Raw genomic sequence first — 25,384 nt, 5'->3', positions numbered from 1 at the left:
AATATTACCAAAACTTCCCTATGGACCCTCATTAACCAAAACCAATTATGTTTAACACATCTTTATAAATTTTGAAACAAAACACAAAAACCATTTGATTTCCTTTGCAAAGCAAAAAAAAAAAAAAAAAAACAAATTATTAGAATGTACTTGTAATGGTATGGCATTTTCATGAAAATCTCTCAAGTGATTTTCCCTAGGATATTATTCAATGAGGACACTTGTGTGAATGGCTATTCTCAATCCTCCTTCTTTTTCCGCCTATAATCTGAAAAAAAAACGAAATGTCTATACATGTGACATTAAGAATATCCCCTTAAGGCGTTCTAATATCAGTCTAGGCTGGGTGTCTTTGTCGTAGCTCGCAAAAAACAAATCTACAGTCTATAGGAAAAAGATATGCAACTTTATGGACTAGCACATGACTGCGATGACGATTGGAGAACATTGTGTCGCGCTGTGATAATTCGACAATCGTGAAATGATTTTTTGCTGACGTTCGAGAAAATTTTCTACTACTTAAATAAACCAAGAACAACGGTATAGAATCAAAGGAATACCGATTTGGCAAAAAAAAGTGTATCGAAATAGATGCTAGAGATGAGCATGAATACATAGGGAAAATTTTTTACTTTGAAGTAAAATAGTAAAGAGCTTTATTAATATACCACAAAAAATTAAAATGCAATAAAAAATTTATATCCGAATTTCAATTATATAGATCCTACAGTCGCGCCTTTGGCTCGGAGTCAATACCAAAACCCTTAAGGGAAGGTGAAAATCTTTGGATCTAAGTAAACTTTTTTGAGTGTAGAACAATAGATAAATAGGCCTCAAATACTTTTTCAAAAAAAGATATATGCAAAATATTTTTTTTTTTGCTTTATTTAAATTTATTTTTTTTCTCCCGTTTTTCTGTTCAGTGTATATGAATTTCGAATAGCTTTTCAATTGTGGGTGATGAGAAAAGATTAGCACATGGGGATAACACAAGTGTGGCGTCAACGATGAAGATGAAAAAAGTACAAAATAACTACAATTCTAACGCCTTATGTTTCAAATCATGTACAAGCAGGAAAAAAACAACAGCAATGAAATTAAGGAAATATCCTCTACAAGTTATCATGAAATGAATCTTAAAAATGTTGCTGATATTTCAATTGTCTCTGCTGGGGTTCGCCAGGAAAATGAAGGGAAAAATAGATCTTAGAATGAAGATAAGAGTTTCATATCCGTTTAAAGAATTATAGGGAGAACAAAAGGATCTAACAAAAAACTTATAAAGACATAAAAAAAGATAAAAATATTCAAAATGAATTTATTGTTAAAAGATTCAAGTTTTTAAAGGTTAGGCTTAAAGACAAGATGATGCCCTCAGCAGCCAATTCATAATTCTACTAAAGTTGTATTTGCTAAAAATTTTGTTTTATTATTTTAAGAAATTAAAAAGCAAAATTTTATTTCTATACACAATTTTTGCAAAATTTTATTTCTGTGGATAATTTTTGAAAAATTTTCATTTCTATAGAAAATTTTGTCAAAAATTTTATTTCTATAGAAAATTTTGTCAAAATTTTATTTCTATAGAAAATTTTGTCAAAATTTAATTTCTATAGAAAATTTTGTCCCAATTTTATTTCTATAGAAAATTTTGTCCAAATTTTATTTCTATAGAAAATTTTGTCCCAATTTTATTTCTATAGAAAATTTTGTCAAAATTTTATTTCTATAGAAAATTTTGTCACATTTTTATTTCTACAGAAAATTTTGTCAAAATTTTGTTACTATAGAAATTTTTGTCAATATTTTATTTCTATAGACAACTTTTTCAAAATTTTATTTCTATAGAAAATTTTGTGAAAATTTTATTTCTATAGAAAATTTTGTCCTAAATTTATTTCTATAGAAAATTTTGTCAAAATTTTATTTCTATAGAAAATTTTGTTACTATTTTATTTGTATAGAAAGTTTTGTCAATAGTTTATTTCTATAGAAAATTGTGTCAACATTTTATTTTTATAGACAAATTTGTGAAAATTTTATTTCTATAGAAAAGTTTGCCAAATTTTTATTTCTATAGAAAATTTTGTCAAAATTTTATTTCTATAGAAAATTTTGTCAAAATTTGTTTCTATAGAAAATTTTGTCAAAATTTTATTTCTATAGAAAATTTTGTCAAAATTTTATTTCTATAGAAACTTTTGTCAAAATTTTATTTCTATAGAAAATTTTGTCCAAATTTTATTTCTATAGAAAATTTTGTCAAAATTTTATTTCTATAGAAAATTTTGTCAAAATTTTATTTTTATAGAAAATTTTGTGAAAATTTTATTTCTATAGAAAATTTTGTCAAAATGTTATTTCTATAGAAAATTTTGTCAAAATTTTATTTCTATAGAAAATTTTGTCCAAATTTTATTTCTATAGAAAATTTTGTCCAAATTTTATTTCTATAGAAAATTTTGTCAAAATTTTATTTCTATAGAAAATTTTGTCAAAATTTTATTTCTATAGAAAATTTTGTCAAAATTTTATTTCTATAGAAAATTTTGTCAAAATTTTATTTCTATAGAAAATTTTGTCAAAATTCTATTTCTATAGAAAATTTTTGAAAAAAAAATTTATTTCTATAGAAAAATTTGTCATAATTTTATTTCTATAGATATTTTTGTCAAAATGTTATTTCTATAGAAAATTTTGTCAAAATTCTCCTTCTATAGAAAATTTTTGCAAAATTTTATTTCTGTAGAAAATTTTTGTAAAATTCTATTTCTATGGAAAATTTTTGAAAAAAAATTATTTCTATAGCCATTTTTGTCAAAATTTTATATCTATAAAAAATTTTGTCAAAATTCTCCTTCTATAGAATTTTTTTGCAATATATTGTTTCTATAGAAAATTTTGTCAAAATTTTATTTCTATAGAAATTTTTCGCAAAATTTTATTTCTATAGAACATTTTGTCAACATTTAATTTCTATAAAAAATTTTGTCCCAATTTTATTTCTATAGAAAATTTTGTCAAAATTTTATTTCTATAGAAAATTTTGTCACATTTTTATTTCTACAGAAAATTTTGTTACTTTAGAAATTTTTGTCAATATTTTATTTCTATAGACAACTTTTGCAAAATTTTGTTTCTATAGAAAATTTTGTCAAAATTTTATTTCTATAGAAAATTTTGTCAAAATTTTATTTCTATAGAAAATTTTGTCAAAATTTTATTTCTATAGAAAATTTTGTCAAAATTTTAGTTCTATAGAAAATTTTGTCCAAATTTTATTTCTATAGAAAATTTTGTCCAAATTTTATTTCTATAGAAAATTTTGTCAAAATTTTATTTCTATAGAAAATTTTGTCAAATTTTTATTTCTATAGAAAATGTTGCCAAATTTTTATTTCTATAGAAAATTTTGTCAAAATTTTATTTTTATAGAAAATTTTGTCAAAAATTTATTTGTATTCAAAATTTTGTCAAAATTTTATTTCTATAGAAAATTTTGTCAAAATCTTATTTCTATAGAAAATTTTGTCCAAATTTTATTTCTATAGAAACTTTTGTCAAAATTTTATTTGTATTCAAAATTTTGTCAAAATTTTATTTCTATAGAAAATTTTGTCCAAATTTTATTTCTATAGAAAATTTTGTCAAAATTTTATTTCTATAGAAAATTTTGTCACAATTTTATTTTTATAGAAAATTTTGTCAAAATTTTATTTCTATAGAAAATTTTGTCAAAATTTTATTTCTATAGAAAATTTTGTCAAAATTTTATTTCTATAGAAAATTTTGTCAAAATTTTATTTCTATAGAAAATTTTGTCAAAATTTTATTTCTGTAAAAAATTTTTGCACAATTTTATTTCCATAGAGAATTTTGTCAAAATTTTATTTCTATAGAAAGTTTTGCCAATATTTTATTTCTATAGCAAGTTTTGCCAATATTTTATTTCTATAGACAATTTTTGCAAAATTTTATTTCTGTAGAAAATTTTTGCAAAATTCTATTTCTATAGAAAATTTTTGAAAAAAAAATTTATTTCTATAGAAAAATTTGTCATAATTTTATTTCTATAGATATTTTTGTCAAAATGTTATTTCTATAGAAAATTTTGTGAAAATTCTCCTTCTATAGAAAATTTTTTCAAAATTTTATTTCTGTAGAAAATTTTTGTAAAATTCTATTTCTATGGAAAATTTTTGAAAAAAAATTATTTCTATAGCCATTTTTGTCAAAATTTTATATCTATAGAAAATTTCGTCAAAATTCTCCTTCTATAGATTTTTTTTGCAAAATATTGTTTCTATAGAAAATTTTGTCAAAATTTTATTTCTATAGAAATTTTTCGCAAAATTTTATTTCTATAGAAAATTTTGCAAAATTTTATTTCTATAGAAAACATTTCCCAACATGTTTATTTCTGTCAAAGTTTTTGTCAATTTTTTTTTTAAATAAGTAAATATATATTAAATAAATTAATAAATAATTTTAAGGTAATCAATTTTTTAATCCATTTTTTTTTTCATTTTTGGATTCCAAAAGATATCAAGGCCTTTGTCGTTTTAGTTTTTTTGCTATGGCTCCACCATATGGCACAAATGTGTCTTATTGTTCCTTGATTCTTTTTCTAATTTAGTTTTTGCTATTATTTTGATTTTAAAACTAATGTGTTTTTATTTAAAGTTGGTATTGATAAAACTTTGAAAGTTATAGAGGAGCAAAAGTCTAATGAAACAACAACAGCAACACCAATAATAAAAATAATACCCAGGACACCGTAACGGATATGGAACCACCATTAAACATTAAGGTAAGCAAATCAAGGCAACAATCATTGTGAATATTTCACTTTTATAATTTCTTTTTGATTTTGAGAAGCAAAACAAAGTCAGTTAGCGAATCAACCATTGAGCCAACCAGCGAGCCAAATAACCTTCAAACATGAAATTGTTTTTATTATTTTAAATAAATCATCACACACAAACAAAAAAAATCGAAAACAAAGTAAGCCAGCCAGCCAGTCAGCAAAACAGCTCCTCAAAATAGACAACATCAAAATCAGCAAAACAAGGTTTCAAGAGACGAACACCCAGTTCAACTAATTTACCATTGAATTCATTTCCATCCGTATCCGTTTCATATGTTAACTTTATTGGTGAAATGTAACCCGTCACACGTTCCCCTCATTTTTACCTTGAACATATATCGAGGGGGCACAAAGCCGGCAAGGGTTTTTTTCTGGCAAATGAGGGTAAACGGACTTGTGGCCAAAGAGATGGAATTAGTTGAGCCAATGGGTTCATTTGTAAAGAAGCACAGTGATTTAAAAAGATATCAATTTTTATAACAAAAAAATTTACGATAACTAAACAAAAGCGAAATTAAAAATTTTGATCGAAATATTCTATAGAAATAAAATTTTGCAAAAATTTTCTATAGAAATAAAATTTTGGCAAAATTTTCTACAGAAATAAAATTTTGACAAAATTTTCTATAGAAATAAAATTTTGACAAAATTTTCTATAGAAATAAAACATTGACAAAATTTTCTATAGAAATACAATTTTGGCAAAATTTTCTATGGAAATAAAATTTTGACAAAAGTTTCTATAGAAATAAAATTTTGACAAACTTTTCTATAGAAATAAAAAACATTTTCTATAGAAATAAAATTTAGACAGAATTTTCTATAGAAATAAAATTTTGACAAAATTTCTATAGAAATACAATTTTGACTAAATTTTTAGGAATGCAATTTTGGCAAAATTTTCTATAGAAATAACATTTTGACAACATTTTTCTACAGAAATAAAATGTTGACAAAATTTTTCCACAGAAATAAAATTTTTACAAAATTTCTATAGAAATAAAATTTTGAAAAAATTTTCTATAGGAATAAAATTTTGGAAAAATTTTCTATAGAAATAAAATTTTGACAAAATTTTTCTACAGAAATAAAATTTTGGCAACATTTTCTATAGGAATATCATTTTTGCAAAATTTTCTATTGAAATAAAATGTTGGCAAAATTTTCTATAGAAATAAAATTTTGGCAAAATTTTCTATAGAAATAAAATTTTGACAAAATTTTCGTAGAAATAAAATTTTGACAAAATTTTCAATAGATATAAAATTTTGACAAAATTTGCTGTAGAAATAAAATTTTGACAAAATTTACTATAGAAATAAACTCTTGACAAAATTTTCTATAGAAATAATATTTTGACAAAATTTTCTATACAAATAAAGATTTGAAAAAATTTTCTATAGAAATAAAATTTTCACAAAATTTTCCATACAAATAAAAATTTGACAAAATTTTCTATAGAAATAAATTTTGACTAAATTTCCTATAGAAATAAAATTTTGAGAAAATTTTCTATAGAAATAAAATTTTGACAAAATCTTCTATAGAAATAAAATGTTGACAAAATTTTCTATAAAATAAAATTTTGACACAATTTTCTATAGAAATAAACTATTGACAAAATTTTCTGTAGCAATGAAATTTTGACAAAATTTTCTGTAGAAATGAAATTTTGTCAAAATTTTATTTCTACAGAAATAAAAATTTGGCAAAATTTTCTATAGAAATAAAATTTTCATAAAATTTTCTATAAAAATAAAATTTTGACAAAATTTTCTAAAAAAATAAAATTTTGACAAAATTTTCTATAGAAATAAAATTTTGACAAAATTTTCTATAGAAATAAAAATTTGGCAAAACTTTCTATACAAATAAACTAGTGACAAAATTTTCTATAAAAATAAAATTTTGACAAAATTTTCTATAAAAATAAAATTTTGACAAAATTTTCTATAAAAATAAAATTTTAATAAAATTTTCTATAAAAATAAAATTTTGACAAAATTGTCTATAGAAATAAAATTTTGACAAAATTTTCTATAGAAATAAAACATTGACAAAATTTTCTATAGAAATAAAAATTTGGCAAAATTTTCTATAGAAATAAAATTTTGACAAAATTTTCTATAAAAATAAAATTTGAATAAAATTTTCTATAAAAATAAAATTTTGACAAAATTTTGTATAGAAATAAACTATTGACAAAATTTTCTGTAGCAATGAAGTTTTGACAAAATTTTCTATAGAAATAAAATTTTGACAAAATTTTGAATACAAATAAATTTTTGACAAAATTTTGAATACAAATAAATTCTTGACAAAATTTTTACATAGAAATAAAATTTTGGCACAATTTTCTATAGAAATACAATTTTGGCAAAATTTTCTATGGAAATAAAATTTTGACAAAATTTTCTATAGAAATAAAATTTTGACAATATTTTCTATAGAAATAAAATTTTGACAAAATTTTCTGTAGAAATAAAATTTTGACAAAATTTTCTATAGAAATAAAATTTTGAAAAAATTTTCTATAGAAATAAAATTTTGAAAAAATTTTCTATAGAAATAAAATTTTGACAAATTTTATATAGAAATAAAATTTTGACAAAATTTTCTATAGAAATAAAATTTTGACAAAATTTTCTATCGAAATAAAATGTTGACAAAATTTTCTATAGAAATAAAATTTTGACAAAATTTTCTATAGAAATACAATTTTGACAAAATTTTATATAGAAGTAAAATTTTGACAAAATTTTCTATAGAAATAAAATTTTGCAAAAATTTTCTATACAAATAAAATTTTGACAAAATTTTCTAAAGAAATAAAATTTTGACAATATTTTCTATAGAAATAAAATTTTGACAAAATTTTCTGTAGAAATAAAATTTTAAGAAAATTTTCGATAAAAATAAAATGTTGACAAAATCTTCTATAGAAATAAAACATTGATAACATTTTCGATAGAAATAAAAATTTGGCAAAATTTTCTATAGAAATAAAATTTTGACAAAATTTTCTATAGAAATAAAATTTGAATAAAATTTCCTATAAAAATAAAATTTTGACAAAATTTTCTATAGAAATAAACTATTGACAAAATTTTCTGTAGCAATGAAGTTTTGACAAAATTTTCTGTAGAAATAAAATTTTGGCAAAATTTTCTATAGGAATAAAATTTTGACAAAATTTTCTATAGAAATAAAATTTTGACAAAATTTTGAATACAAATAATTTTTTGACAAAATTTTTCCATAGAAATAAAATTTTGGCAAAATTTTCTATAGAAATACAATTTTGGCAAAATTTTCTATAGAAATAAAATTTTGACAAAATTTTGAATACAAATAAATTTTTGACAAAATTTTCTATAAAAATAAAATTTTGACAAAATTTTCTATAGAAATAAAAATTTGGCAAAATTTTCTATAGAAATAAAAATTTGGCAAAATTTTCTATAGAAATAAAATTTTCACAAATTTTTCTATAAAAATAAAATGTTGACACAATTTTCTATAGAAATAAACTATTGACAAAACTTTCTATACAAATAAACTAGTGACAAAACTTTCTATACAAATAAACTAGTGACAAAATTTTCTATAAAAATAAAATTTTGACAAAATTTTCTATAAAAATAAAATTTTGACAGAATTTTCTATAGAAATAAATTTTTTACAAAATTTTCAATTTCGAAAAAAAGTCAATAGCCATAAAATTCCACTCTTCTGAACCTTAGATCCTCATATACAATGGTGGGCACCTCGAACTAGTGTCGTTCTCTAATACCACAGTAGCTCATCATAATGTCTCGGCACGTTTATGGGCATAACTTTATTTTTCTTCGACTGCACGTTTTGTTTACCAAAATATTTTGGTTTTCTATTTTCGGCGGTTTTATGTTTTCGTTTCTTTTTTATATTTTTCTCTTTTATTGTAATTTATTTTATTAGCTGGGAAAGTGCATAATGGCTTATATGACGCCCATATTGGCCCTGAGTGAGAGCTCTATACTCGCCGCCAACACCGAAATGAAAAAGGGAAATGGCAACAAATAACACCATTTGTAAGATATGGGATGTAAACCCAAAGCCCCACATTCATTTTGATACCTTGCTAACAAAGTGAATACCTTTGCCGAAATTTGCCACCATCGAAGCAATAGCCGAAAAACATATACACTCAGTAAAAAAAATAAGTAACTCGTAGGCAAAGATTATAAAATGATTGCTAAAATTTCATACATAAAAAGAATTTGTCTATAGAAATTAAATTTTGGCAAATTTTTCTATATGGAAAAAATTGTGACAAATTTTTCTGTAGAAATAAAATGTTGACAACATTTTGACAAAATTTTCTATAGAAATAAAATTTTTTATAGAAAGAAATTTTTGAGAAATTTCCTACATATATAAATTATTTAAAAAAAATTATATAGAACCAAATTATGAGAAAATTTTGTATGGCAAAAATGTTGGCAATTTTTTCTACAGAAATGAAATCGTAAAATGTTCTATAGACGCAATTTTCTATGGAAATAAAATTTTGAAAATTTCTGTAGAAATAAAATTTTTAATAGATGTAAAAATGTTAACAAAACATAGACAATTCTAAAAAATTTCTATAAAATTTCGGAAAATTCATATTCTATTTTTAATGAGACAATTTTTTGTTATTAACGACTATAATTTTTCCTGGGTGCACCCCAAAAAAAGTTTTCCTTTGCAAAGTGAGAAGGAGGACAACAAAACCTTAACAATGTTAAACAAATTTTAATTTCTTTTGTTGATATCCATTCACAACTAAATTTTGTAGCGGCGAGACAGACAGACAAAAGCCCACATCTAATGCGAACCTCCAAAAAAGGACACCCGTAACACATCTTTGTGTTGCTGGCTGGTGCACTAGGTACTAAAACCAAAAGGAAAGAAACAAATTTCCTTTAATAAAAAGGCCACAAATAAACCTGAGAAAGAAATTCTCTTCGATAAAGCAAGAAAAAAATCATAAAAAAGGACCACCAACCGACAACCGAAAAAATGAGAAGCGGAAAGCAAGTTTTTTTGTTTGTTAGCAGACACATTGGATGACTTCGGTCGTCCTGGTGGCTGGTACCACCACTCACTGGGTAACACTTGTCAGTTAATTAGAAATCACAATGCTTAATTTCTACATGATTTTCTTCGTTATTTGTTTTTGCTTCCTAGAATTCAAAGCTTGGAGTTCCTATCTTCCATACCCGTCCGTCCTGTTTGTTTCCTGTCTTCTTTGTGACAGGGACGAGTTCAATTTGGGTGAACAGAAAAAGTTTTAAAGTATTTCCCAAGGTAACAAATTCTTTTCCAAAATGAAGGATGTTGGCTACAAGAAGGCGAATTAAAATAAAGTTCAACAAAACACGTAACTCTTATTAGGTGAAATTATTTCACAGAGCTTAAGTGCGAATTTTTCGTCTACCCTTTTTGTTGTGGTCGAAAAAGGTAAATCAATTAACCCATTTTCATTACAAAACAAATCATATTAAAATGCCCACAAACCTGGGAAGCAAATATGTGATGTGATCAGTGTACGAATTGAATCCACAAAAAGTTAAACGAAACAATAGAAATTTCTGTACAAATCTTGACAACATTTTATTTCTATAGAAAATTTTCTCAAAAATTTATTTCTATAGAAAATATTCTCAAAATTTTATTTCTATAAAAAATTTCCTCAACATTTAATTTCTATAGAAAATTTTTTCACAATTTGATTTTTATAAAAAAAAAATTTCAAAATTTTTCTTCTATAGAACATGTTGTCAAAATTTTATTCCCATAGAAATTTTCTCAAAATTTTATTCCTATAAAAAAATTTGTCAAAAGTTTATTTCTATAAAAATTTTGTCAACATTTAATTTTTATAAAAATATTGTCAAACATTTATTTGTATAGAAAATTTTTGCAAAAATTTATTTCTATAGAAAATTTACCGAAAATTTTATTTCTATAGAAAATTTTGCCAAAATTTTATTTCTATAGAAAATTTTGCCAAAATTTTATTTCTACAGAAAATTTTCTGAAATTTTCATTTCTATAGAAAATTTTTTCACAATTTTATTTCTATAGAAAATTTTTCACGATTTTATTTCTATAGAACATTTTATCAAAATTTTATTTCTACGGAAAATTTTCTGAAAATTTCGTTTATACAGAAAATTTTCTGAAAATTTCATTTCTATAGAAAATTTTGTCAAAATTTTAGTTCTTTAGAAAATTTTGTCAAATTTTTATTTCTATAGAAAATTTTGTCAAAATTTTATTTCTATAGAAATTTTTTTTCACAATTTTATTTCTATAGATTTTTTTTTACAATTTTATTTTTATAGAATATTTTGTCAAAATTTTATTTCTATGGAAAATTTTATTCAAATTTTATTTCTATAGAAAATTGTGCCAAAATTGTATATCTATAGAAAATTTTTATTTCTATAGAAAATGTTGTCAACATTTTATTTCAATAGAAAAATTTTGTCAAAATTTTATTTCTATAGAAAATGTTTTCAAAATCTTATTTCTATAGAAAATTTTTTTCAAAATTGTATTTCCATAGAAAATTTTTTTCAAAATTGTATTTCCATAGAAAATTTTGTTAAAATTGTATTTCTATAGAAAATTTTGTCAAAATTTTATTTCTATAGAAAATGTTGTCAAAATTTTATTTCTTTAGAAAATATTGCCAATTTTTTTATATTCTATTATTGGAATAAAAATATATTCTTTCGTTTTTTTTTTAACATTTTAAATAAGGAAATAAATTACCAACAAATACCATTTCCCCAGAGGCCTCTTTGTTTTATATGTGCAGTGTTCCCCTCGTAGCCAGTCTAAGGAAAAACTAAACAAAGCTTGCAATAAAAGAACATATAGTAGAGGAAGCAAATAAATTTACAAATCTTCAAATTTATCGACTCAATTCAGTCAGCCGTCCATCTGACGTTGCATACTAAAATGTGTGAACGAGAAGCAAAAAATAACACATTGAGTTGTTTTTTTTTTTTTCTCTTAAATCTTCAAATCTATCAATGAAGAAAACTTTACCATAGACATTGAGAATATCTTCCCATAAGCTTAAGTGTGAAGTGTGTTTGTCAGTATATTGGGGCTATGGGCTAACACTTATAAGTCAAGTGTAAACAGTGAACAGCAACTACCAAAGCAACAACACTGTTAGCAAACTTAATGTGCATACTCAACATTTTCTATATACCCCACAGGCCACGAAAAACAAAATACATTCTTATACAAATAAACAAACAACCGAACAGATACACACACATAGACACAAAGAAACTCACGTGCTGTAAATAACATAGTCGGCTAATACACTTCTCTAAAGCTGAACAAGTGTTTTTTGGTTAAAGAGCCTCTTAACACACGCACACACACAAACACAAGTACTCAGACTACCGAAGAATTTATAAAAAAAAATATTAAATTAGCCCAAGGATACACAGCTACAGTAGTCGGACGAAATATAAGGCGAGCTTTTGTGATATTATGTGGTTCATAGATGGGAAATGGGAAGGGAAATTTTATATTGAAAACTAATATAATTCATTTTATTGCTTTCATTTCATATCACTTGTAGTAAAAGGATATTGGTTATGTGTGCTTGCAATTAAAGGCTTCAATTGCCATAGTTTGAATACCCCGTTTTGCTCGATAACTTCTAACCATTTCAATAGTAATTTCATCGTGCCAATCTAATGGAAGTTCTCGTTTCTATTCAAGGATTGTTGTTGACCAACAAAATCGTTTGCTATGGACAGGAACAAATGATAATTAACTTAGTATAAAGTGGATGCCACGATCTCGAAGTTTTCGGCTAGTTTTGGTTGTGTTTCTAGTATTTCACTGCCCGATCAGAATGAGTTTACAATTCAATAGTGGCCAAATTAAAGATATGTAATCTAGAGTATTTAAATCAATGCATCTTGTATAGTGAAGAGTTAAGAATGAAAAAATGAAAAAGAAGCAATGAGCTTTTAACTGTGATATAAAAAATACAATTGAAAGCAACAACAACAATTTAAATTTAGTTCCGTTATGAGCGATTATCATAGTCGATTCAACATAATCCTTATGAGAGCAAGAGAGTTAAAGATTCTGTTATTGTAAATGAGCACTAACATAGCAATGAGTACTTAACATTGTAATCAGTATTTAACATGAATTATCTCTGATGTATACAATTAAACATTATGTACATTAGAAATAAAATTTTGACAAAATTTTCTATAGAAATAAAATTTTGACAAAATTTTCTATAGAAATAAAATTCTGACAAAATTTTTTATAGAAATAAAATTTTTAGAAAATTTTGTATAGAAATAAAATTTTTAGAAAATTTTCTATAGAAATAAAATTTTTAGAAAATTTTCTATAGAAATAAAATTTTTAGAGATATTTTTATAGAAATAAAATTTTTAGAAAATTTTCTATGGAAATAAAATTTTGACAAAATTTTCTATGGAAATAAAATTTTGACAAAATTTTCTATAGAAATAAAATTTTGACAAAATTTTCTATAGAAATAAAATTTTGACAAAATTTTCTATAGAAATGAAATTTTTAGAAGATTTCATATGGAATAAAAATTTTTAGAAAATTATCTACAGAAATAACATTTTGACAAAATTTTCTATAGAAATAAAATTTTGACAAAATTTTCTATAGAAATAAAATGTTGACAAAATTTTCTATAGAAATAAAATGTTGACAAAATTTTCTATAGAAATAAAATTTTGACAAAATTTCTATAGAAATAAAATTGTGACAAAATTTTCTATAGAAATAATAATTTGGCCAAATTTTCTATAGAAATAAAATTTTGACAAAATTTTCTATAGAAATAAAATTTTGACAAAATGTATATAGAAATAAAATTTTGACAAATTTTTCTATAGAAATAAAATTTTGACAACATTTTCTATAGAAATAAAATTTTGACAAAATTTTCTATAGGAATAACATTTTTAGACAATTTTCTATAGAAATAAAATTTTGACAAAGTTTGCTATAGAAATAAAATGTTGACAAAATTTTATATAGAAATAAAATTTTGACAAAATTTTTTATAGAAATAAAATTTTGACAAAATTTTCTATAGAAATAAAATTTTGACAAAATTTTCTATAGAAACAAAATTTTGACAATATTTTCTATAGAAATTAAATTTTGACAAAATTTCTATAGAAATAAAATTTTGACAAAATTTTCTATAGAAATAATATGCTGACAAAATTTTCTATAGAAATAAAATTTGGACAAAATTTTCTATAGAAATAAAATTTTGACAAAAAATTCTATAGAATTAAAATTTTTAGAAAATTTTCCATAGAAATAAATTTTCGACTAAATTTTCTATAGAAATAAAGTTTTGACAAAATTTTCTATAGAAATAAAATTTTGACAAAATTTTCTATAGAAATAAAATTTTGACAAAATTTTCTATAGAAATAAAATTTTGACAAAATTTTCTATAGAAATAAAATTTTGATAAAATTTTCTATAGAAATAAAATTTTGATAAAATTTTCTTAGAAATAAAATTTTGACAAAATTTTCTATAGAAATAAAATTTTGACAAAATTTTCTACAGAAATAAAATTTTGACAAAATTTTCTATAGAAATAAAATTTTGATAAAATTTTCTATAGAAATAAAATTTTGATAAAATTTTCTTAGAAATAAAATTTTGACAAAATTTTCTATAGAAATAAAATTTTGACAAAATTTTCTATAGAAATAAAATTTTAACAAAATTTTCTATACAAATAAAATTTCGACAAAATTTTCTACAGAAATAAAATTTTGACAAAATTTTCTATAGAAACAAAATTTTTAGAAAATTTTCTATAGAAATAAAATTTTGTCAAAATTTTCTATAGAAATAAAATTTTAACAAAATTTTCTATAGAAATAAAATTTTGACAAAATTTTCTATAGAAATAAACTTTTTAGAAAATTTTCTATAGAAACAAAATTTTTAGAAAATCTTCTATAGAAATAAAATTTTGTCAAAATTTTCTATAGAAATAAAATTTTAACAAAATTTTCTATAGAAATAAAATTTTGACAAAATTTTCTTTGGAAATAAAATTTGGACAAAATTGTCTATAGAAATATGTATGAATTAATATGCTGAGTACTACATGCCTGCTACAATTTTATTTCAATACATTCTCCAATATTTTAACAGGATACTGTAACTACTCCAACCCATGATAGCCTATGTGATATACGGTGGTATAACCGTTCAATACTTCATCTCGTTCAATCCTCTGCTACGTTTACCTCCCCAATAAAATGATGTTCAACATCCGTTCAAATGATCCTATCACCACCATCTACTTAATATGAGCAGCAGTTAGCTTTAATTTTCATTATTTGTCGAAATTCGGACCCATACTCCTTACCCTCTCTGCCCTCACCCCCTCTGTTTCACATGTTCATAGAACATGAGAAGAGTTTTTTTAGCTAATCATGGAGGTGTGTTAGTTGCGCACACCATATCCTTGTCTAGAACACTTAGACGAAGAATCGCAACAAAATTATTTAGTTAAAGTTATTTAACGAAATAATCAACAAAGCGGAAAGTGGAAAAGTTTCTTCATTTTTCTTTCATCGCTTATTGTGTTTTTATTGAAGATTGTAGTTACGAAGGATAAAATGAGAAAGAGTCCACAAAGAGGTCTGAGAATGAGATGTCTTATCGATTTCTCCAATAATAAGCCACCAATTGAAGAAATCAACCTAATGAGATGATAGCAAGGACTTTGTTATTTTTGTTTTGGTTTTTATTTACTGCTTCTCATCCTGGTTCCGAGAATATCGAGTCAAATAGTTGCATAGTAGCCAATACAGTGTGTGTGGAAAAATCATTCTGTGATTATTGGATGGGAAATAACAAAGTGTAATTGTAGGCAGTTCAAGTATGAGCAACAATTGAATTCATTTGGGACTTTAATTAGACAAAAGTTGGAACAATTGCTCTGGGTTGTTTTTAACTACGTAGAGTATCACACAAATATCGATAATTATTCTAATTACAGAATCAATATACATTGCTTTGTAAGACTATTAATTTTATATCAATCATTGAAACCATTTACTATACAAGTAGAGACAGACAATATCGGCTTATTGTAGGAAGCCAAAAGAGGGAATCAATGAAGGCCTAAACTGGATTGAAACTCATTAACCTTTGTATGCAAGGTGGAAGTGATAACTTTTGCTCCACGTTACTAAGTTGAACTGGATGGGTATTATTGCTCAAGCAACGATAACCGTCTTAGTGTTCCGCGGACCTGTTTATCTCAGAACTTCTGAATGCGAGGCGTATCTCAATAGAAGAAAGCAATCTCTGGAGTCTTCTGATTTTCCATAAAATTTACTTTTATGAAGCTACCATACCCTTGATATCCGACTGACCAACTTATTGATCTCAGAACTTCTGAACGTCAGAAGTACATTAATCATAAGAAAGCAAAGTGAGGAATCTTCAGACTTTTCATAAAATCGCCGCTTTAGTACACTACCATTCCTCTGATGTTCAAGTTGCTCAGGCGAATTTTCGGGATATCGTCAACGCAGCACTAACTCGATTTAAATGCTGCATGGTTAGATGCCACATATGGGGATAAACATCACGACAGAAGCTTATTTCCCATCTCGAGTATTATGTGCGTACGCTGGGGTTGTTCCTTTCCCTGGTCCAAGAATCTGGGAACTGATTCTGGTGATCAACAAGCTAGTCCAGGAATACAAACAGCTTACGAGGTTAGACAATCCGAAGCAATGTAATATAATCCGAAGCAATAATATAAGCTTGTCAAAATTCTATCGAAACCCGTTGAAGTTTAGGATGTCACCCATAGCCTGAACGGGAGGAGCATCTCAATCAGAAGAAAGTGAACTGGATACTCCTCAGATTTTCCGCAAAGTCGCCTTTTTAAGCTACTATCACAAACCCGACATATAGCTCCTGGTTAAATGCCCCAGATGAGGATAAATATCAAGAGAGAAGCAGAAGCTTTTTTCACATCTCTTGAATCTTGTACGTGTGCTAGCGTTATTCCTTTCCCGAGAATCTGGAAACTGATTCTAGTGATCAACAAGGCAGTCTATGAATACATGCATCATAGGAGTCTTCTACGAAATTTCAACGTTGAAGTTAAAACATTTGGCTTTACAGAGACTCCACAACTGACAAGACTCCTCAACTGTTCCTGCATTCATTCATTATACCTGATGTCTGATAAAGTGGAAAAGTAGGAAACCCGCCTTGCATACACAAGGTCGTGGGTTCGATTCCTGCTTCGACCGAACACCAAAAAGTTTTTCAGCGGTGGATTATCCCACCTCAGTAATGCAGGTGACATTTCTGAGGGTTTCAAAGCTTCTCTAAATGGTTTCACTGCAATGTGGAACGCCGTTCGGACTCGGCTATAAAAAGGAGGTGCCTTGTCATTGAGCTTAACATGGTATCGGGCAGCACTCCGTGATAAGAGAGAAGTTCACCAATGTGGTATCACAATGGACTGAATATTTTAAGTGAGCCTGATACATCGGGCTGCCACCTAACCTAACCTAACCTATGGCCTTTCATTCGAACTCATCTCTAAACCAAGGCAACCAATGAAATGGAAAATGAAAGGTAGGGTGAAACAAGACTTTCACAACGATGAAACATCTGTTTCACCTTCACTTAAGAGCTGCGAATACTGGGAGATATTTGAAGATTTGTGACACCAAATTCTTAGACGCTATGTTTACTACATAGACGGCAAAAGTACTCAGACAGCCATGGACTCTGGCTAACAATTTCGACAAAAATATTCCAAGGTTACAAGGTCTTCAAGTAATTCGCCTGTAGCACAGGGACTAAGATAAGACTAAGATTAAGACTCTCCACACAAGGAGGATATGTCCAAGGTGGCTGCCCTAAATTAGAAAGGTACCCTCCTCATAGTTAGGAAAGTCAGAATCGATCGTCAATGTCTATAGGACGATCGTCAATGTCAGAGCCCATGACACACGCCGACAATTCATAGTCCTGCTGAAGCTGCTGAGTCGCAGTTGATGAGGCGATATCGGCTTCTTCACCGATCAAGCCATTTAAACATAAGGTCTAAACGAGAACAGCATAATGTAACTCTGTGCTGGGTTCCTGTGCGCTGTGGAATAATGGGAAATAAAGAATTTCTTCGAATGGGGGCGATCGAACCAAGGAAATGCCAATTTCCGATGGCGATGGATAAGCACGAGTTGAGGCCTTTAATTGGAATAGTAGTTAGACATAATATACTAGGCTATTGGTGGTGAACGAGGTATTGTTTGGGCTGACAAGTAAGGGTATCAAGGTAGTGGCATACGCGGATGACATTGTGATAATGGTATCGGGAAAATTCCTCGATTCTATTTCGGATTTGCTGAACGAGTCTTTGCAGTATCTCTCGGAGTGGACTCTAGGATGCGGTTTAGGGGTAAACCCTAGTAAGACGGAGTTAGTACTGTTCACCAGGAGGAGAAAGGTTATCGGGTACAAGTCTCCTGAATTCCATGGCATAAAGTTGACGCTCTCGAAATCAGCAAGGTACCTAGGAGTTATTTTGGACTCCAGGCTGAACTGGATGGAGAATACTGCCGATCGCATTAAGAGGGCCTATGCGGCACTATACTCGTGTCAAAAATTGGTCGGGCAGGGATGGGGAATGAGGCCTTCTCTTTTTGGCTGGCTTTATACCGCGGTTGTAAGACCTGTGGCCACATATGGTTGTCATGTTTGGTGGACAATCATGAGACACCAAAATCATATATCGAGAATAAGTAGAGTGAATAGGACAGCACTCATCTATATTACATTTGCCAAGAGGACCACAGCCACTGCCGCTCTGGAGGTACTGATGGGATTTATCCCACTCGATTTACACGTAAGGAAGACGTCTGAACTGACACTTCTGAGACTTAGGAGCTTGAACACAGCCTGCAGGCATACTGAAATTCTGCCCGGGCAGTATAGAGAGACGGACCATATGGCCACGGAGCATGTTTATCATCACAAACCGACATACATTATACCAAGTATGAAGGAGTGGGAAGACAGGAGGATACCCTTCGGAACCCTGAACATGTATACGGACGGATCAAAGATGGAGGAAGGAACGGGCAGCGGAATCTATTGTAGTGAACTAGGAATAAGGGAGTCTTACACGCTGGATAGTGATTGCAGTATTTTTCAGGCTGAGATTTCTGCGATCACAAAGGCTGCTGAGTCGCTGTTGATGAGGCCGTTATTCAGAAGCGATATCAGCTTCTTCATCGACAGTCAGGCAGCTATAAAGTCATTGTGCAGTGCTGATATAAGGTCTAGGGTAGTCAGCCGCTGTCGCCGAGAACTCAAGGTTCTCACTGAACAGCATAATATAACTCTGTGCTGGGTACCTGGGCACCAGGGATGGAAAATGCAGTACTATAGTACTTTTTACAATACTTTTTCACACTGGTCAGTACCGTAGTACCCCCGCGAATGATTTAGTACCTTTTGTGTAGCCATTTTTGAGCCGATATCAGATATATAGTACAACAGTTTTGACAAAATATTTTAATATTTTAAGAATGTCTTTAACAAACTTATTTGCTTATAGTCTTTTACAAATTTTTGTCAAAATTTTATTTCTATAGGAAATTTTGTCAAAATTTTATTTCTATAGACAATTTTGTCAAAATTTTATTTCTATAGAAAATTTTGTCAAAAATTTATTTTTATTTATCAAGAGAAAATTTATGTAGTACCATAAAGTAGAGCTGTGGCAGCCGCGATTACAATACTACGGTAGTCTTTGTGAGCGAATATAAGACTAAAAAAAGAAAATATTTAAAATTTAGGAGTTGGCAAACAAAATTTTCTTTCCTTTAAAATTCAATTTAAGGTAGCTCTTGACAATAATCTTCCAATGGAATTTTTATTAAAATTTAGTGAAAAAATACTTTTTCGCTCAAAAAAGTGCCTTTTTTGTACTTTCTTAAAAATTGTATTTTCCATCCCTGCTGGGCACTATGGGATAATAGGAAATGAGAAAGCGGATGTGCTGGCTAAGGAGGGTGCTCGTGGAACGAACAACGTCCTAGCGGACGTTTTTCCTCCACTATCTTCTTATCATTACAGGATAGAGGTTAAATATGATGAGCAATGGCGATGACGCTGGGTCTCTTCGGATGGTTGCGAGCAAACCAAGTTGATATGGGATGAAAAGAAACTGTGAAATTTTGTTGTCGATGAACAGAGAGGAATTACGGCCATTGATTGGTATCATAACAGGACACAACCAAGTGTGTTGTGTCCTGTTAAACACATGGTAAGAATAGGACTTAAAGACGATGATATCTGTAGATGGTGCCTGGACCCGGAAGTTACGGAGGACTCGTACCACTTCCTGTGCCAGTGCCCCGCTTTATCCTTTAGAAGAAACAAGATACTGGGCTCTTTTTTCTTTCAGGATCTCACTGATCTGCGGGAGTGCAGCTTAAGGAACATACTTGCATTCATCAGGGCGTCTGGTTGGTTATTCTGAGATTTCTTTCAAAGAGAATGAGCAGATGGAAGTTTCTGGGACAAAGCGGCCGCATCGTAAGGAGATGGGATAATAGGAAATGAGAAAGCGGATGTGCTGGCTAAGGAGGGTGCTCGTGGAACGAACAACGTCCTAGCGGACGTTTTTCCTCCACTATCTTCTTATCATTACAGGATAGAGGTTAAATATGATGAGCAATGGAGAAGACGCTGGGTGTCTTCGGATGGTTGCGAGCAAACCAAGTTGATATGGGATGAAAAGAAACGTAGGAACTGTGAAATTTTGTTGTCGATGAACAGAGAGGAATTACGGCCATTGATTGGTATCATAACAGGACACAACCAAGTGTATTGTGTCCTGTTAAACACATGGTAAGAATAGAACTTAAAGACGATGATATCTGTAGATGGTGCCCGGACCCGGAAGTTACTGAGGACTCGTACCACTTCTTGTGTCAGTGCCCAGCTTTATCCTTTAGAAGAAACAAGATACTGGGCTCCTTTTTCTTTCAGGCTCTCACTGATCTGCGGGAGTGCAGCTTAAGGAACATACTTGCATTCATCAGGGCCTCTGGTTGGTTATTCTGAGATTTCTTTCAAAGAGAACGAGCAGATGGAAGTTTCTGGGACAAAGCGGCCGCATCGGAAGGAGAAAGATTGAAAAATCACATCGAGGGATCACAATGGACCTATACTGGTCTAAGTGGGTATCAATACAAGAACATTGATGTCACCCTCTACAACCTAACCTAACCTAAAGTACTAGTCCTAGAACTGTTTAGTAGGAACAGTCAGGTACCTATAAACTTGTCTTGGACATTTTAAGAACAGGTTTCGGTACTAGTCCTGTTATAGGTCAGTCAGGGACAATTTGCACCACATTGCTGTAGGGAACCTACATTCAGCAGTCCGTCCTCTTCCCCAGACTCTGTGTACCAGATGGATCAAGGATACCAGCCCATAAATTAGCAGATTTTGAGTATTCTTGATAAAGCAGTCGTGACAATTTTCAAAGGAGTTTGATGGAGATGAATCATTTTCTACTAGTAGGAACTTAAATGTTGGTCGAAATCAGATCCATAGGTATGAGAAAACATAATTTCACTTAATAATTTAAAGGCCTTAAAAAATTCGTGGATATTGTCCCATACTTCTCACCAAAACAAAATTTGTAAAATGTACCAAAAAATATTTTTTTTGTAAAACCATCGTAACTTTCAACTTTTTCTGAGATTTTCTTTTTGCGTTTCGAAAAAACCCAAACTCTATAGAGAAAAAATAGCCAACTAAACAAAGACATTTATGTACGAATATTTTTGAAAGACTTACCGCTCCCTGGGGTCTTTACAGAGGCTGTTGTGCTGCCAGATGGTGAAATTCTCTCATGTTTTAACTGGACATCGGCCAAATTTAAATGTTGCTGCTGCTGTTGATGGTGATGGAGATGTTGTGTTGCTGTTGCTGTTGCCGAGCCTGGACCATTACCACTTCCAACAATTGTTGTAGAAGCTATTGTTTCGACATTTGTACCACTGAGATTTACACGTGAAGAATTATGATTTTTATGGACAATATTGGCAGCAGTTAGAGTACCAACCGTAGAAGGGGTGTTCGATACAATGTTAGTTAGTTTATTGTTGCCAATCTTGTTGTTGCTGTTGTTGTTGCAATTGCCATTTGTCAAACGCAAATAGGTTGTTGTAGTTTGTTGTTGTTGTTGCCCACCATTACCTCCAGCATTTGTTGCTTTTGGATTATTGCTACCATTGTTGGTGCTGGTTGTGGTCAAGATGGAATGACGCTGTTGACCCTTAACCGAAGCTAAAATATCACCCAATTTTGTTGTAGTTATGGTTGTGGAGGTTGAATTGCCATTGTTTGTTGTTCCACTTGCCGTTGATTTTTGAGATTTTGTTGGTTTGGATCGTGTAAAGGTGATAGTATTGGCTTTTGTGTTGACATTACCTGTCGTTGATAACACCTGGGATTGCTGTTGTTGATGCTGCTGATGCTTTTGCTGTTGCTGTATGGAGGCCAAAGATGATGAAGATAGGCTAAGCTTATGCTCTACGGTCAACGCTGTGGCCAAAGATGGTGATGAAGAATTCGTTAAGGATGAGGTAGAATTGGCACCTGATGTATTCGAAGAAGATGTCGATGACGATGATGATGTAGTTGACGATGTTGATGTAGTTGACGATGTTGACGTTGAAGCAATGGACGATGAATTGCGTATTACCAAAATCGATTGTGATTTTTCTAAACGTTTCAATGTTTGCAAAACAAAAGGACCTTTGTCATCGCCACTGGCTGAGACTGATGTTGCTGCTCCAAAACGATTGCTATCAGTGCTTAAACTGCGTGAGACCTAAATGTATCGAAAGGAGAGATATATACAAGATTGTTTAAAGGATTTGAAGTGTAGGAAATATTATAAGAAATTTTAAAAAAAGGTAGTAACCGATATTTGTCACGAAAATTCTCCCGTCAAAACAACCTTCTCAGTTGTTTGTTACCTTCCTAGGTCAGACAATTTATTGATGAACATTCACGCACAGATTTTATTCGTGACAAACTCTCATGTAAATCCAGCAATGCTGAAAGTCTCACTACATCAACGAGATAGCTGAGAAGACTCAAAAATTCTGTGTCTTATGCCGTAAGGCAGTAGACCCAAAGGTGTCACACTGGGAGGTTGGTCGATAAACATCGATAGTTGGGTGAACATTTAGAGGGAAGAGGTTCAACACGAGAATATCATGGCTATCTCGAAATAATCGGGCGTTAGATTTATTTTCAACTGAAAGGTGTGATACCCAAAGTGATACTGGCCAAGAGTGAGGTGGGAGAGTGGACCGAAACAAGGACCTGATAATTACGAGATTCTTTTGCAACTGGCAAACCGTTGTATAATTCTGCAGGCGAAACTTCGACTTATTATGGGATGTGTGTGCACGAACACTAGGCCGACATGGATGGATCATCCATCAATGGAGGTGATCCTAGGTTTGGTAGTGTACAAGGTGATATCCAGGCACCGAGATTTAAACATTATATTCAATATCAAACTCAAAGGTCGATTTGAAGTTTATTAAAAGTCTCTCGACTTTTGTATCCCTAACCATGAGGCTGAAAAGATTCAAGACTTCTATTCAATTTCACTCAGCAAATCAGTACCTGGAAGGACCGATTTACGGTACGGTTTATGATGTTTTCTGTCGCCTGAAAACTGCCTTTTTTATCAACCCGTAATTTCGCTGAAATCAGATCACTTCCCCATAATTCTCACCGTTGACCGACCCTCCGATTTCATAACCTCTGAACGCAGGGCGTTTATCATCGGAAAGAAAATCAACTGGGACAATACACAGATCGCCGCTTCAGTGAGCTCACGACCCCTTCTGTGGTCATGTAGCCCAGTGGATATAACGGGTCATTATCAAAGCTGCAACTGCTCACTTTATACACGCTGGTCGAATTTTCCAGATGAGGTCCAATATCTCATCAGAAGCAGCGGAACTCGCAGATGAACACCATCGTGCTAACTCTGCTGATCCTAGAATCAGGGAACTGAACCTAGAGATTTGTAAGTTAGTCGAAGAGCACAAGCGTACCGCATGATTACAGCACATGAAGGTTAGGTTAGGTTAGGTGGCAGCCCGATGTATCGGCTCACATAGACTATTCAGTCCATTGTGATACCACATTGGTGAACTTCTCTCTTTTCACGGAGTGCTGCCCGATTCCATGTTAAGCTCAATGACAAGGGACCTCCTTTTTATAGCCGAGTCCGAACGGCGTTCCACATTGCAGTGAAACCACTTAGAGAAGCTTTGAAACACTCAGAAATGTCACCAGCATTACTGAGGTGGGATAATCCACCGCTGAAAAACTTTTTGGTGTTCGGTCGAAGCAGGAATCGAACCCACGACCTTGTGTATACAAGGCGGGCATGCTAACCACTGCACCACGGTGGCTCCCTTTGAAACAATGTAAACTAGACACATGCATAAGTAAGTCAATAGTATGAGCCTTATTGAACCCCGATACAAGGGATGATGATTCTCATTCACCTTTGCAGACGTGACGGTGACTGATCCGTGAATGCGAAGAGCGAAAAGTGTCCCCAGAAAGATCTGAGATTACTAGGAGTTGAGTATATGACCAGACTCCTCAATTTGTCCTTGGAATTATACCCGATGTCTGAAGCCAGGAAACGACTTGAGTAAGGTGAATCGCACATATTTTCCCTCGCGAGTAGCCAAGATATTTGATACACTACTCTTCCCCAGCCTCGGAGATAATTTTGCATCAATATGGACTCCGTAAATTACATAACAGATTTGCATTTAACATACACCCACGCTCCTTCTCACTAGATGGACAGTAGAAGTCCGCAGGCAGTTGAATGCTAGAGTCGATGGCGTAACAATTCCGACCACTAACTACCCCAACGGAATCACATAGCCCAACCTGTTTAAATGGTCTGTCCATGCCTCTGCAATTTGTTAAAGGCTGAGCGGTAGAAACAAGGTACACAATTCGCTTGCCCTTGGAGCACTTGGAGTGCGGGTAATGAAACCTTTTTGACTGCATATAAAACAATTGGCCGGTCCATGGTAAAAAGTGCGCATTGGCGGCACCTCATCGAGCCCGTCAGAACGCTACTTTTCGACAGGAAGCCTCCAATACACCTCTGAATAATTTTTATGTGGATACCAAGATCCTCTCTGTGCGTATGCACAATTAACCAGTAACCATCAAAACAACCATCTTATCAATAAACAACTACAACCCAGGAATACAAGGTTTGATCTCTATCTAGAGCGCGAGATCCAGGGTCACACAATAGAGCCTATACATCAGGCAACTTAAGCGGTGAAAAGCTACAAGGTTAAT

The 25,384-nt window shown here is 29.8% G+C and overlaps 1 protein-coding gene across 2 annotated transcripts in view; it reads right to left on the bottom strand.

Annotated features, from left to right (window-relative positions):
• Positions 1 to 25,384, bottom strand: part of Camta (Calmodulin-binding transcription activator) — a 283,055-nt gene that overhangs the window by 222,948 nt on the left and 34,723 nt on the right. For both annotated transcript variants that reach the window (XM_075309042.1, XM_075309043.1), the window contains exon 3: positions 21,815 to 22,853. In XM_075309042.1, coding sequence (XP_075165157.1) covers positions 21,815 to 22,853 — 1,039 coding nt within the window. The remainder of the gene's footprint in view (positions 1 to 21,814; positions 22,854 to 25,384) is intronic.

Source organism: Haematobia irritans, chromosome 5, assembly GCF_050003625.1.
Source record: "Haematobia irritans isolate KBUSLIRL chromosome 5, ASM5000362v1, whole genome shotgun sequence".
Classification (NCBI taxonomy): domain Eukaryota; kingdom Metazoa; phylum Arthropoda; class Insecta; order Diptera; family Muscidae; genus Haematobia; species Haematobia irritans.
This window is presented reverse-complemented; position numbering and strand designations above follow the sequence as displayed.